The sequence below is a fragment of the Rhinatrema bivittatum genome, chromosome 2, assembly GCF_901001135.1.
Source record: "Rhinatrema bivittatum chromosome 2, aRhiBiv1.1, whole genome shotgun sequence".
NCBI classification, from domain to species: domain Eukaryota; kingdom Metazoa; phylum Chordata; class Amphibia; order Gymnophiona; family Rhinatrematidae; genus Rhinatrema; species Rhinatrema bivittatum.
In genome coordinates, this window is record NC_042616.1 from 182304695 (window position 1) to 182320521 (window position 15827).

The window sequence follows — 15827 nt, forward strand, 5'->3', positions numbered from 1 at the left end:
GGGAAATTCCTCCACGGCGCGCCATGATGACATCACCTGAGCCCTGTATAAAAGGCAGGGTTCAGTCCCTTGATCCCTGCCTTGGCAATCGGGTTGACACCGTTGGTGCTCTAGTTTGCCTCGTGTGTTCCAGTGTCTCCGCGTTCCCTGTGCCTCCGTGTGTTCCTGTGTCCTTCTCAGGTAGTACCTCTTTGGACTGACCTCTGGAACTGACCACTGCCTACCTGACCATTCTTCTGCCTGCCGCCTGGAACTGACCGCTGCCTGCCTAACCATTCTCCTGTCTGCCATCTGGAACTGACTCTGGTATTGACCCTTGCTTTGGCTATTCCTGGACTGATACTCTGGCACTGACCCTTACACTTCACTCAGACATTCTCTTCTGGCCTATTAGAAACTGACCGCAGCTTCCACTTGACTAGACCTGCAGGCGCTGTCTGTCTCGCCCGGAGAACCTCCCTGAACTGCTACCTCCCTGAGGTCTACAGAGCTTCCAGTTCGGGCCAAGTCAGTCCATTCTGAATCAGCCGCGCACCCTTGCTCGTGGTAGGCACACCCCTCCGCTATCTCTCCGGGAGATCACCAGAGGCCCACCTAAGTCCAAGCTTTTCGGGTACCCAAGGGCTCAACTTGCGGAAACCACGGACTGTTATTGGTGAAGCTCCAGTTAACCTCTGTCTCGTTGTGTGCTCCGCCTCCTGGTGGCAGGCGCTCTCTGGGTCCGACCAGAGGGCCGTACCATTCCTGCACCAGGCCAAGGGTCCACCTCCAGCACATCAGTATGGCAGCTGGTATCTAGATTTACAGACTTTTACATTTCAATGTAATTATTAATCTCACTGGGAAGAGTAGTAAAGATAGCACAGAACATTACTTTGTAAGATACAAATGTAATATGATGCAGTATCTTTGTTGTTTTTTTTAAACATTATTTTCATGCTGTTTATTAAAAGTTTTTAAAATTATAATTGTAATGAAAAATCTTGTTTGTTTGTTAAAGGGACTGCCCTTTTTCGATACTATTTCTGAAACAGTGTGGGCAGATATAAGCTGCTGATTTTAACTGGTTCTGCCAGGGCTGCTACAAAAATACATTCTCAAGATGGCAGAGCTATTATAGGATCCATAAAAGGAGCAACACAGTCTTGTAAATGCTCCCACTTTCAGATACCAAGAACAGATATATCGGATAAAACAGTCACTGAATTTTCCACGGTCAGATAAAATGAATCTTGGAGTCTACTGGATATACTCACTGTATTTATAAAATAATAATTATCCATGTATAACACAAGTCCTTTCTTCAGATATGAGAGAAAACTAAAAAGTGAAATAATAATAAGAAACAACAGAAAATGATTTTATGATGCAAGCTGAATTCTATGGATAAGGAGATGTTGGCATAAGAATATTTCCCTGCTTTGACAGGATTTCTGGTGTATCCAGGAAGTCTTTGCCTTTCTTAATATAAAAAATGAGAAATACAGTTTATGATGTTACGAAACCTGTCTTCAGCAACACCAAGTATGTTAAAAAAAATTAAGTCCATACCTGCCACCCTGTGAAGGAGATTTGATGAGAAATTCTTACTTTGGCACTATATTGGTGCTTGTTTGTACACTGGTTTGGATTCTTTTTAAGCAGAGAAATGGTTTATAAATACTGTTAAACAAACAAATAAATAGAGTGGAAATATACAACTGTTCGATAAAAATTAAGACACCTCAGAAATAGCAAGAATATATGATAACTCCAAATGTCCAAAGCTTCCTTAGTTAGCAAACATACATTTAGGTCTGGGTCTGCACACCAGAGATGTAGCCTCTGCTCCCTCATTTTCAGCTCAGACCCCATCCCTAGCAGCAGGGTGCAGGAGTTAGAGGGTCTGAAAGCATTGGAATCACTGTCAGGCCATGGTCCCCTGCATATTTAAGGAGACTAACTTGAATGGGAAACACCACTGCCTTTGGCCTAGACATGTAAATGTTTGAGACTGGAGCCTTTCCCTGAGAACTGTTGCTGGTACCCGCATTCCAACAGGCGGGAAGAGGCCAGCCAAGGCCCAGGTTCCTTCCATCAAGCTCCATCTGTGGGCGTTCTGCAGTATGTGTGAACCTCTCCCCGAGAACTATTGCCAGTGCCCGCGTTCCCAACAGGCGGGAAGAGGGCAGCCAAGGCCCAGGGTCCTTGGCTGCCAGGTTCTTATGACCTGGATTGGAAACAGGATGTTGGGCTTGATGGACCCTTGGTCTGACCCAGTATGGCATGTTTTTATGTTCTTCCATCAAGCTTCATCTGTGGGCATCTTGAGGTGCGCAGAAGCCGTGCACCAAAGGGACGCGCCCTTCATGAAGAATCTTGGCCAGTGATATGGTGAAGAAAAGAAAAGGGAAGATTCTGGCTTCTCCAACTGTCCGTTCAATTGTGAGAGGGCCTATGGATGATCATTTGGTTTGCCCTGCTGGACAAGTAGAAGTAAGTAACATCAATAGGTTCAACAAGTGAGGCCTCTCTGAGCTGCTTAGCTCCTTCCCCTCCACTTCCTCTTACTTCTCTACCAAATGTCTGTGGGATAATTTATTGGGAGTTAAGCACATGCTGGAATCTGTTTTAGCTCCGGCGGAGGTGTTTTTTGGAAGCTTGACACAAGGGTTGGATTTTAGATCGGCTCCAAATTCCACTCCACTCCTAGTTTGTTTGGACTCCTCTTTGGAAGCTGGAGTGGATAGAGTATGTTCCACACCAATAGAGGAGGAGAACTTTGCATCAGTTCCTATTCCGGTCCCTGTAAATGTGATGGAGTATAATGGTGTATTTGGGAATGAAAGACGTCTAGAGGGATGTTACCAGGATTGAGGCTAATTTGAGTAAATCTATCATTCAACTATCCGCCTTTTCAGAAGGAGCTTCTTCTAAATTAAGAGAACTAGAGTGTTAAAAATTGAGCAAAATATATTACTTTCTGAATCGTTATCTAATGTTCAGTTATTGTTATCTGCAAACATGAAAGATTGTCTATATATCCATTCTAGAATGGAATCTTTTGAGAACACCTTAAGAGCAAGAAATCTTTGGTTATTAAACTTTTCAAACTCAAGACTATTGTCTCCTTTGGATTTGTTTAAGAAATATGTTAAAGAAGTGTTGTAGATTGTACAGGATAAAGCAATTATGTTGTCTAGATGTTTTTATATTCTTGAAGCCGAAAAGCTTATTGCTGAGAAGGGGAATGGATGTAATTACACCCTTTAATAGTATGGATGTTTCAGCTTTTTTAACAGATTCACAAGATTTGATTAGAACTAGAGCTACTGGTGCATATGGGTAGTGTGGGTGTTGGTTTGTTTCAGTCCTGTTACTGCTGTAGCAGTTTTTGTTATGATAACACAAATGGTTAATGTGCTGGATCTCTTGTTTTGTATACTGTACAATTGAAATGTTGTCCTTGTAACCTGTGCATTACCGTAATAAAGATATATTTAAAAAAACAGAACTAGTGTTACTCTCATTGTTTCTTTTGTGGCTGACCTAGACAAGGAATTAGTACTTTGGCAATATTTTAGATATTAGATGGAGAAATTATGTGGAGCTACAATTCAAATTTTCCAGACATCTCTCGTGAGAAGCAGTTGCATAGGAAAAGTTTTCTTTCATTAGGATTTGAGGTTCAGGCACTAGGGGGTATATTTTTCTTAAAATTTCTGTTGCATCCGTCAGGCTCAGATGATTTGCCCGACATGCCTCACCTTTCTCTCAGCTTTCTCCACCAGCCTCGGAAGTATGGCATCCATGGCGTCTCCCTGTCGCATCCTCCAGCTTCCTCGGAGCAACTCAGGTGCGGCGTTCGGCCATCTTGAATTGAGGCCTCAGGGCACGCGCGCATGCGCGTCCCTACCTTTGTAGCAATGTTGGCGCGAACCTCGGGGGCGTCTCCCTCGAGTGACGTCACTGCTTCCACATATTAAGGTTACCCATTTGCTGACTCTCGCCGAGTTAGCAAGGATTGGTATGCTTCGGTCTGAAGCTACTCTGCCGCTTCTATCCACTGGAAGCTATCTTCACCTTTTGGGGTTCTCTAACCTGGGTACCCGCTCCTCGGGGACCCTCTGCTTATTTACAGGTGCCTATCTTCTTATAGGTACTCGCTCCTCGAGGGCTTGTATGTCTATCCTGGTGCCTGCTCCATTCTTCAACCTGCTGGAAATCCATCTATTCCTCGCTACCTCTCTGCATCAGGCCCTACACCACCATTGTGGAACGGGTCTCCTCTGCCGAGGACCACGGACTGCTAACACCTATCCTCTCTACTGCTCATTGGGATTCTCTCTACTCAGCTACGGGAGTGTGTTTAACCTCTGTCAGTCTGTCTCTCCTACCTTATTGGACATCTCTCCTGTCTCTCCTGCCTTATTGGACATCTGCATCGGGGCCTTACACCACCATTGTGGGACGGGTTCCCCTCACCAAGGATTACAGACTGCTACTAGCTAACCTGCTCTCTACTGCCACCTCTGGTGGTCATCCTAGCTGTACAATAAAATAAACTATCTCTGTGTTTGTGCTATTGAGTCTAGCCCGGTGCATCAGTCTCCTTACAGGGCTCCTCCCCATAGGAGATAACATCACTGTTGCCCCTGAGAATCCACCAAACACCTCAACATCAAAACAGATTGCTAACTCTATGGATTCAGCTCAGCTCACCGTGTTGCAGGCCATTCCAGGCCTGGCCCAGCAAACTGTTGAACAACAGAAATCGCTGGATAGTTGACTTTGGCCTTTAATCTACTGCACTCACAGATGAACGCTTCTACTACCTCAGGTAAAGAAGAAAAACTGTCAGAGGTGATGGTAAAATGGTTGTACCCCTTTCCGCTCCTATTCGCTTCTCTGGAGAAGCCTGGAGATGCAGGAGATTTCTCAATCAATGCTGTATGCATTTTGCACTTCAGCCTAATAATTTTCCCACAGCCTATGCCAAGACAACATACATTTTGTCTTATCTGGATAGAAGAGCACTGACTTGGGCTTCTCCACTGTGGGAGTGTGATGACCCTATTTTGAAGAACCTTACTGGATTTTTGTAACTGTACAAATCCATCTTCGACGATCCTGCCAGATACAGGATCTGCACTGGTCCATTTACAGCAAGGTAGTAAGCCTTTGCCTGACTTCGCCATTGAGTTTAAGACGTTGGCTTCAGAGTTGAACTGAGACCCGAGATGCCTGAAGACCCTTTTCTTTTTAGGCCTGAACTCCCGATTGAAAGATGAGTTGGCAGTTCGAGAAATGCCTGAGACCTTAGAGGACCTGATGAAGTTAACCGTAAGAATTGATCAGCGACTTCGGGACAAGGTTAACATAAGAACATAAGAAATTGCCATGCTGGGTCAAACCAAGGGTCCATCAAGCCCAGCATCCTGTTTCCAACAGAGGCCAAACCAGGCCACAAGAACCTGGCAATTACCCAAACACCTAGAAGATCCCATGCTACTGATGCAATTAATAGCAGTGACTATTCCCTAAGTAAACTTGATTAATAGCAGTTAATGGACTTCTCTTCCAAGAACTTATCCAAACCTTTTTTGAACCCAGCTACACTAACTGCACTAACCACATCCTCTGGCAACAAATTCCAGAGATTTATTGTGCGTTGAGTGAAAAAGAATTTTCTCCGATTAGTCTTAAATGTGCTACTTGCTAACTTCATGGAATGCCCCCTAGTCCTTCTATTATTCGAAAGTGTAAATAACCGAGTCACATCTACTCGTTCAAGACCTCTCATGATCTTAAAGACCTCTATGATATCCCCCCTCAGCCGTCTCTTCTCCAAGCTGAACAGCCCTAACCTCTTCAGCCTTTCCTCATAGGGGAGCTGTTCCATCCCCTTTATCATTTTGGTTGCCCTTCTCTGTACCTTCTCCATTGCAACTATATCTTTTTTGAGATACGGCGACCAGAATTGTACACAGTATTCAAGGTGTGGTCTCACCATGGAGCGATATAGAGGCATTATGACATTTTCCGTTTTATTAACCATTCCCTTCCTAATAATTCCTAACATTTTATTTGCTTTTTTGACTGCTGCAGCACACTGAGCTGACGATTTCAATGTATTATCTACTATGACGCCTAGATCTCTTTCTTGGGTGGTAGTTCCTAATATGGAACCTAACATCGTGTAACTACAGCTAGGGTTATTTTTCCCTATATGCAACACCTTGCACTTGTCCACATTAAATTTCATCTGCCATTTGGATGCCCAATCTTCCAGTCTTGCAAGGTCCTCCTGTAATGTATCACAGTCTGCTTGTGATTTAACTACTCTGAATAATTTTGTATCATCTGCAAATTTGATAACGTCACTCATTGTATTCCTTTCCAGATCATTGATATATATATTGAAAAGCACCGGTCCAAGTACAGATCCCTGAGGCACTCCACTGTTTACCCTTTTCCACTGAGAAAATTGACCATTTAGTCCTACTCTCTGTTTCCTGTCTTTTAACCAGTTTGTAATCCACGAAAGGACATCGCCTCCTATCCCATGACTTTTTAGTTTTCGTAGAAGCCTCTCATGAGGGACTTTGTCAAACGCCTTCTGAAAATCCAAATACACTACATCTACCGGTTCACCTTTATCCACATGTTTATTAACCCCTTCAAAAAAATGAAGCAGGTTTGTTAGGCAAGACTTCCCTTGGGTAAATCCATGTTGACTGTGTCCCATTAAATCATGTCTTTCTATATGCTCTACAATTTTGATCTTGAGGATAGTTTCCACTATTTTTCCCGGCACTGAAGTTAGGCTCACTGGTCTATAGTTACCCGGATCACCCCTGGAGCCTTTTTTAAATATTGGGGTTACATTGGCCACCCTCCAGTCTTCAGGTACAATGGATGATTTTAATGATAGGTTACAAATTTTAACTAATAGGTCAGAAATTTCATTTTTGAGTTCCTTTAGTACCCTGGGATGCATACCATCCGGTCCAGGTGACTTGCTACTCTTTAGTTTGTCAATCTGGCCTACTATATCTTCCAGGTTCAAGAGGTTAAAGGTTCCAAGAGGCTTAGCCAGGGAGAGATCCGAGTCAAGACTCTACCTAAGCCTATTCCATTTAAAGTGGGGTCGGGTGAAGAGGAACCTATGCAACTAGGCCGTAGTCACCAGACTTCGAAGGACAGAAGACAGCGGAGAAGATTAGGCCTCTGCATGTATTGTGGGCAAGCCGGCCATGCAGTACAAACATGCCCGATCTGTCCGGGAAACGGGTAGACCTAAGTCCTGTGGGAGGACTCTTCTTAGGTCTAACTGCTCCTTCTCCTCCACTCTCTCTCTACCAGTCTCCCTGATTAACGGACCACTTGAATTTCAGATTCTTGCCCTAGTGGACTCCGGGGCAGGAGGGAATTTTATCCTGAGACGTCTAGTGGAACACCTTCGTATCCCCACTATGACTATGAAGCCGCCGCTTCTGTTATCCTCTATTCATGGGGAGCCCTTACCAGGTGAAGTAACTCTACAAACAGAACAGGTCAGTTTAAGGACTGGAGCTCTTCATATAGAATCCCTTAGTCCTCGGGTTACCATGGCTGCAAGAGCACATGCCTCAATTCAACTGGGCTACACTGGAGCTTTCACGCTGGGGCCCAGATTGCCATGGCAAGTGTTTGAAGGAAGTCTCACCACTGCCCTGTATGCCTACAATTCCGTTGATGCCAGGGTTACCACCGCAATACGCGTTGTTTCAAGACGTGTTTTCTAAGGAAGCTGCTGACATACTTCCTCCACATCGATCCTATGACTGTGTGATTAACTTGAAACCTAATACTGAACCACCTAAGGGAAGAGTATACCCCCTCTCGGTGGTGGAAAATAAAGTGATGTCAGAATACACACAAATAGCAGCATAACAGTAGCACATCAGAAAGAGTGTCTGTGTCAGAGTGTGTGACAGACACACACCCATACACATTTTGTCTGTGAGAGTGCTTATGTGTGGGTGTCTTTCTCTCTGACACACACTCTATGTGGTAATGTCTTTAGGTCTGAGAAAGAGTATATGTCTTTGTGTGTATGCCAATAAAGTTTCTGCAGTCTAAAAATTTATAGGTAACTGAGTGTGTGTGTCTGACACTGGCTGGCAGTCTCATTGCTTGCAACTGGTTCAAGAGCCAGACTGGAAATCCAGGATATATCTCTATAAAAGATATAATAGGATGTATAGGGGGCCCAACCAATTTGCATGGTTGGAATGGGGACTGCAGCTCTGCTCATCCCTGGTCTAGAATGTGCTCAACTTCTTCATTATTTGGGAAAGATGACATTTATTTTGAAAATATTTTGGTTCAATTATGCTGGATTCCAGTGTCAACTTGGCATGCTTTTGGGAGCTGTTGACACGTGTTGCAGGGTTCGTGCATAAGGGCGTTAGATACCCCATGGGCTGGTTTACAAAAAAATCCCCTGGGCTATTTTCCAGCTATTTGCCCCTGCTTGCTCCCCCCACACCATCCTTGCTCCTATCTCTTCTTCTATCATCCCTGCTTGACCCATCTTTTATTTTTGCCCTGGCAATACCCTGCTAACAGGAAATCTTTGCTGAAAGCCTGGCACTTCTATATCTTGCTTCCTGCCCCTGGCATCACTCTCCAGTATGATTCAGTGTACCATGTGGGAGAGAGAGATGACAGGGGCAGGAAGCAGCATTGAGAAGTGCTAGGACCCCCTGCTAGCTCTCATTTTGGTGAGGGCAGCAGCAGCACTTTGGCCTCACGGGCTTTGGGGAAAGAGGCAACAGTTGGCAATATTTCTTCTTTGCCTCATAGGCAGTGGTGCAAATTAAGGTAGCAGCAACCCTTTTTCTGCCCCATAAGCCCTATCAGAAGAGGGACACTGGCAACCCCTGGTGCTTGGCACCTTGTGTAACCAACCAGGTCACATGTTCCAAAAGCCAGCACTGCTCTTAGTGCCTTCAAAGTGTAGGAATGCCTGGGCCGGATGAAAGACTATTTACATAAGTGCTCTCCAGCAGCCTATGAGATGAATACTTGTATAAAGTAGTTGCCTTAACCACAGAAGGTGCAAGAAACAGGGCAGGGCGAGAGTGAAGAAATGGGAGCTACTGTGAGTTGCCAGAAATTAAAAGGATTTTGCAGCCACTGTCCTGAAGATCTACATCGGGCTGGGGGTGGGAGCTGATCACGGTACCCCATGTTAACCTCGGACCCCATCAAAAATTCAGTTCTGGTTAAGCCCCTTTACAGATAGGGCTCACTCCCAATCTACAGTAGTACTGCTTTACGCCGCCTTCCTATAGGCCCGATATTATTCCTCATGCCGCAGCGCCAGCAAGAGATTGGCCTCGCCGCCTCAATAGTGAACCCCACAGCCCCGCGCACGTGACAACCGCTCTCCCCAGCCGCCCCTGCCAGCCTTCAGAGCTATGCCATCCAATCCGCGAGCCGCCGTACCCTGCTAACCCGAAACTCGACCATTGGTGAGCGGTCTCGTCCGTCACAGCGCGGCAGCCAATCGTTTCTCCCCTTCCTCTTCTCTGCCCCCCCCCTTCCCTTTCTTCTCTCTCTCTGTTGGTGGGAAGCCCTGCTTGAGCATTCGGCGGCGCTGTTGACGTGGGATGCGTCCGCCTTCGCTTGTACCCGGCTGAGGCTCGGGAGCCGGGTAGTTTGCCACCAGTAGGCAGCGGAGGTCGGCGGCGGCGTGGACGTGCTCTTGAGTTGTTGCGATGCTGGCGTGCGCGCGTCCCCGAACCCTTCCCTAGCTGTGCCTGAGTAGTGGCGGCCGGTTAGAGTTCCCGTGACCCCCTCGCGCTCTTCCCCCCCCCCCCACCTCCCCGGTTGGAACATGTAGAGGCCAGAGGCGGCGGGTGGGGAGGTCGGAAGCGCCGCTTTGCTCGGCGGCGGGTAGTTGAGAGGCTGGGCCCTCTGTACCCACCGGTTGCCCTGAAGCGGCTGTTAGCGGTTGGCGACGCTCGCGGCTTCGCCCGCTGCTGTTTTCGGAGGAGGGGTGCACGCGCGGGGGGTGAGGGTGGAAGGCTCATGTCCTCCTCCTCCTCTGCCTCCTCGCACCACCCGCAGAGGCTGAGGCGCAGCGCCGGCTCCCCCACGGCCCCCGGCGGTGCTGTTGCTGCAGCTGTTGCGGGGGTGGGGGGCGCGGGCGGCGGCGCCGGCGGACGCTTGCTGCAGCCCATCCGAGCCACTGTCCCCTACCAGTTGCTGAGGGGCAGTCAGCAGAGCCCGACCCGCTGCCCGTCCGCCTCTGTGGGCAGCAACACCGGTCGCTGCCCGAGCCCGCCCAGCCCCACCTCTCAGCCGCTCGCCGTCCCCGGGGGAGCGGAGCCGCTGGGCAGGGGTCAACTGGGCCGAGCCCGCCGCTCCCCGCCGGACAGCTGCAGGAGGAGCCGTTCGCCCGAGAGCCGGAGTCCCAGCTCCCCGGGGTGCCGAGGTAAGCAAACGAAAACCACTTTTTCTCATAACATCAGGGGGTGGGAAAAAAAAAAGTTTTAACCCCAACGTGGGCGACTTGCGGCTTTTTACACTTCCTTTTAATTTTTGCAGTGACTGAGCTCTTGCTTACTTGGATCAGTTCTAAGGTTGACATTTACCTATGCAATAAAATCTTCTGTCTGTGGTGCGTGCTGCAACTGAAACTTTTTTTTTTTTTAATGTTTGTTAAATATTCTGCTGTGGCTGCCGGGATTTTTTTTGGTTCCCGTTCCTTATTTTTGCCTGTGAGTTGCAGGGATTTTGAATCCGTCACTGGAAGGACAAACTTAAGGCTTGCTGTACCTTTGGAGTGGCTCACTTGGTTTCACTGATGTAAACGTGCGAGCTAGGGCTTTTTGGGGGAAAGTTTGAGCAGGATGAACTGTTTTAACTTGCCCCAGGACCTGAGAAACAACTCTTTATGTATAGAGTCTGAATGTAGAACCAGAGTGTTTGAATTTAACAGATTGAGATGCAGATATCATCACAGATTAATCTGGCACACCGGTTATTTTAATTCAGGAATAGTGGTGCATAAAGGTTTTTAGATTTCACTTTGTAGAGGATTGAGATAGTTACTGTAAGTTCATCGAGCCAAATGCCTTTGTTTTGCAGTGTATTAAAAGAAATGTTTCCAGAAACATAATTGAAACGTCGAAAAAAAGCATTTGATAACTGTTTTGTGTGCGGATAGACTTGGAAGAACAGCATTTGTAAATGGGGGGGGGGGGGGAATAGATGAAACAGTGTAATATGCCTGTCCAAAAACTAATATGGAAGATAGTGTTCAGTCTGTATTTCTATATTCCCAGTTGCAGGCGCTTACTTGAACCTAATAAATAATCTTAGATATATACAAACACCCTCAATTTAGAATAACATATAGCATGGAAGGGACACTCTCGAATTTAAGACTACTGCTATTACGAATTGAATCGGTTAATCATAGTATCACCGTCCCAAGATATCCACGCTAGAAATACATTTTTTTTTTTTTAAGACGTGTGTATGCATTTAAAAACTTATCTTGGAGCTTATCTTGTTGTGCTGATATAATACCATCGAGCCCTGTTTCGAAGTCTTTGCTTCTTCCTCAGGGGTATGGATGTTTTTGTTCTCACTGCTTCACACCCCATAATTTTTTTTGTTTATTTAACAATTTTTTTTTTTAGCTTGCCCTGATTTTCATTCAAGTGTGCTAGAAAGATCCTAGAGCTGAGCACCTCTATCTGTGTAATAGTAGAATAAATAATCTTGAACAACTTGAGCATGTCGATTAGAAATTTTGGAGACAGGGGAATAAATTCTGAATGTCAGTTCTCCTATCAGCAGGATTAACTCTTCACTCAAACCATTAGAAACTGTCAGTTTTGCCTGCAAGTGGGGGATGGCAGAGATGTTCATGATGTTGATGCTGTAGTAAGTAGTGAGGTTTTTTTGGCTGTATCAAGTAGCATTTTATTTATCTGGAGGCTACCTTAGGTTGCTCATGTTAAACATTGGTGTTAGCATTTTTTTCATTTTTGTTAAACTTGTTCTTGAACTAATGGGTCATGTTGACATTACGCTAGATGCAGGAAATCCATCCTGCAATGTTTGTGCATGGAGAGGAATTTACTCCCCCACCCCCTCCTTCAGGTCAAGGCAGCTGCTGCTGCAGAAACTGACATCCTACAGCAGATCCTGAATGAATGAAAGCAACGTGATTGCCCTAATAATGACCAGAGTCTCACATCTATGGCTGAATTTTACAGCTAAGGAGACCATTTTCTTGTAGATTGATATTAGATGTCCTCCTATAAGGTTTTATGTCAGACAGAAAGATGTTAAGTGATATTTTGCAATTTTAATCGGCGATGCATAGGTCCAACATTTTTTCCATTATATATAATTATTTGAGCTTAATGTGCACATGTAGCTGCAAGTAAATGTTGCCTGTCTAGTTCATTCAGTTGTTTGTGCAGCACAGGATACACACTAGTATACCAAAATCTGCAAAAACCAAATTGAATGTTTGGTTTGAATACACCTATTTTTTTCTATCATAATTACGTGCCTTGATTGTTCTCATTGCTGATGAGGATGTATTAGGTGCTATAACAGAACGGTTTTATATTCTGTCTACAATTAATTTCCAATTTGTCCTTTTAATAGTGCAATGATCACTTTATTGTATTGATGTAATGACGTGCATTCATTTGCTATCAATTGTAGATGTATGTTCAAGCTTTAAAAAAAAAAAAAAAAAAAGAGTATTTATTCCCCTGTTCAAAAATGCAGGATTCTTCCCCTTCCCCATTATAAACTGTTGTTTTTCCTGCTGTAGGCATATGACAGGATTCAGATTTGTTTTTCTTCCTTTTAAAATATAGAAAACAATTCTCAGAAGTAATTTTGTGTTCAGCTTTCTGTGATGTTAATCTAGTGGGGGTTGTGGGATATTTTTTTTTTCTTCCCTGGTCGTAAGGCAAAGCTATGTATCCCCTCCCTTCCTCTCTCTAGGGTTTTGCATCCTTCAGGTCAAGGCTGCTGCAGACACTGACATCACCACTTAGCAAAGCCTCCGCATGAATGAAAACAACGCACTCCATGTCTGGCTTCTCTAGTTTTGCTTTTCTAGCGATGCACATTGATTCAATTGGTAATGGCAGTTCTACTTTTATTCTTTATGGTTTTATTTTCTTTTACATTTATTTTAAAAGATGTGCATATGACTTGTTGAAAGAAAACATAAAATCTTGTTGTAGAAAATGTATAGTAAGGAATTTTTAGGCTTAGACTGCATACTAAGATTGTTTGCAAATATGTCAAGATTTATAGTGGTGTGTGTAATCATAAACGGCTGCATATGGTTTTCTGGCTAACAGAGTTTAAGAAAATGTAGGACAAAGACTAGCAATGAGCAGCCTTTAACATTATGGGAACCTGGGAGATTATATTTTTCTTGTATGTACATATGTTTATAATTTGTATTGGGTGGTGGACCTATTAACTAGATGAGTGGCGAGGAATTTGTGCTCTTCATAGATCAAGGCTGTTGATGCAGAAAGTGATACACAATGACACTGTTTAAACTACCCCCTCAAAATACAAAACAAACCCCCCCCCCCCCAAAACACATGATTGCCTCCATTTCAACACTGTGGTATGTTTTAAATCAAATTTAAAAAATAGTTGGCTAATTTAAGTTTAGGTTCATGCTAGAACCACTTTTTTGTGTTTGGCGCTCTTCTCTCTCTGCTCAAGTAAAATAGTATTTGAATAAGTATAAAATTTGAGGTTTTTTGTGGCTTAACATTTGGATTCTGGATTTAGTGAAATTTAGGTAATTCTGATTTGCTGACTTTCAGATGCATTTTTACTTTTGTGATGCTGACACTTGTATAACTTGTAATTAGTAACCTATTGTAGAGGGCTCTTATTTTTGTTGCCTTTGGTATACTTTCCATTTGTGTTTTTGTTCTCAGATATGTAATCCACTTACTACAACTGTTGATTTAAGCAGAATATAAGTATTGGAAATAAAAATATCCTTTCAGGTTGAGATTGGTTGAAATTCTAACTAGGTAGGTATATTGATCTACTGTATTTTCAGTTAATGTCACTGATTGGAAAGACCAAGCTTTTTAGTCACCAAGTCTGTTAGGAAGTACTTGTTAGTAAGCCCTTTATGTTTTATTCCAAAAGCAGATTTCTTTTATCCATCTGTTGTGTATGTTTGGACCTATGTAGGAGGGGATTTGAGTAAAATATGCTTTGCATTGTTTTGCTGTGGCATGTGCATACCGGTCCTTGAGTCATCCTACTGCAAAACTCAAATGTGAAGTATGTCAGCGCATGGTTCCCCCTGGGAAAATGAGCTGCATTAGGAAGTGACCAGTCTGGGGTGTATCTGGGTTCTATCTTTATGGATAGAAATTCCAGGTGAAAAAGGGAATAAAAAAGTAATGGGGGTGTATTATCATCCACCCAGCCAGAATGAAATAAGACAGTGAAATGCTAAAAGAAATTAGGGAAACTAACAAAATCAGCAGCATAGTTATAATGGGTGATTTCAGTTACCCCAGTATTGATTGGGTGAATATCTAGAAAAGTAAATTTCCTAGATGAAATAAATAACTGCTTCATGGAACAACTGGTACAAGAACCAACAAGAGGGGAAACTATTAAAGATGTAATCCTTAATGGAACACATGATTTGCTGCAAGAGGTAATAGTGTTAGAGCCACTTGGCAACAGTGATCACAACATTATTAAATTTGACTAAATAACTGCGGGGAGCGCAAAAAAGAAATCTACGATGACTGCATTTAACTTTTCAAAAAGGAAACGGATAAAATGAGGAACATGGTTAGGAAAAAAACTGAAAGGAGCAACTGAAAAGGCTGAGTTTAGCTCAGGCATGGACTTTGTTTAAAAATACCATCTTGAAAGCCCAGAATGGATTTATTCCACGCATTAGAAAAGGTAGCAAGAAGGCTAAACAACTACCGGCATGGTTGAAAGGTGAGGCGAGAGAGGCTATAATATTTAAAAGAACATCGTTCAAAAAATGGAAGAGGGAACCGAATGAAGGAAACAGCGTTAGCACTGACAAGTCGGATGCAAAGCATTGATTAGGAAGGCAAAGAGAATTTGAAAAGATGCTTGCTGTGGAAGCAAAAACTCATAATAAAAACCTTTTCAGGTACATTCAAGGTAAAAAGTCTGAGGGAGTCATTTGGACCATTAGATCAAAGGGTAAAAGGAGCACTTAAGGATGACAAAGCCCTAGTAGAAAGACTAAATTAATTTGTTGCTTCAGTATTCAGTGAGGAAGATGTAAGAGAGACCCATTCCCAGAAATAATATTCAAAGGTGATGAGTCAGAGGAACTGAAACAAATCTCAGTGAACATGGAATATGTACTAGGGCAAATTGACAAACTAGAGAGCAGCAAATCACCTGGACCAGATGGTATACATCCCAGAGTGCTCAAAGAACTGAGAAATGAAATTGTGGACCTGCTTGGAAATTTGTAAAATATCAAAATCTGTGGTACCTGAAGACTGGAAGTTGGCCAATGTAGTGCCAATTTTAAAAAAAGGATCAAGGGGTGAATCAGGAAATTACAGACCAGTGAGTCCATTTCTACCATTTTGTCTGGCAGACAATCATAAAGAACAAAATTGCTGAACACATAGATAAACATAGTTTAATGGGACATAGCCAAGGGAAGTCTTACCTCACAAATTTGCAAAATTTATTTTGAAGGAGAAAATAAACATGTGGATAAAGGTGAGCCAGTTGATCGTGTGTCTGAATTTGTCAAATGCTTTCTG

At 43.8% G+C, this 15827-nt stretch overlaps 1 protein-coding gene across 1 annotated transcript in view; it reads left to right on the forward strand.

Annotated features, from left to right (window-relative positions):
* Positions 1-9583: 9583 nt before the first annotated feature.
* GLCCI1 (glucocorticoid induced 1) overlaps positions 9584-15827 on the forward strand; it is a 312344-nt gene continuing 306100 nt past the window's right edge. Inside the window, exon 1 of the mRNA XM_029588951.1 lies at positions 9584-10465. Coding sequence (XP_029444811.1) covers positions 10060-10465 — 406 coding nt within the window. The 5' untranslated portion in view covers positions 9584-10059. The remainder of the gene's footprint in view (positions 10466-15827) is intronic.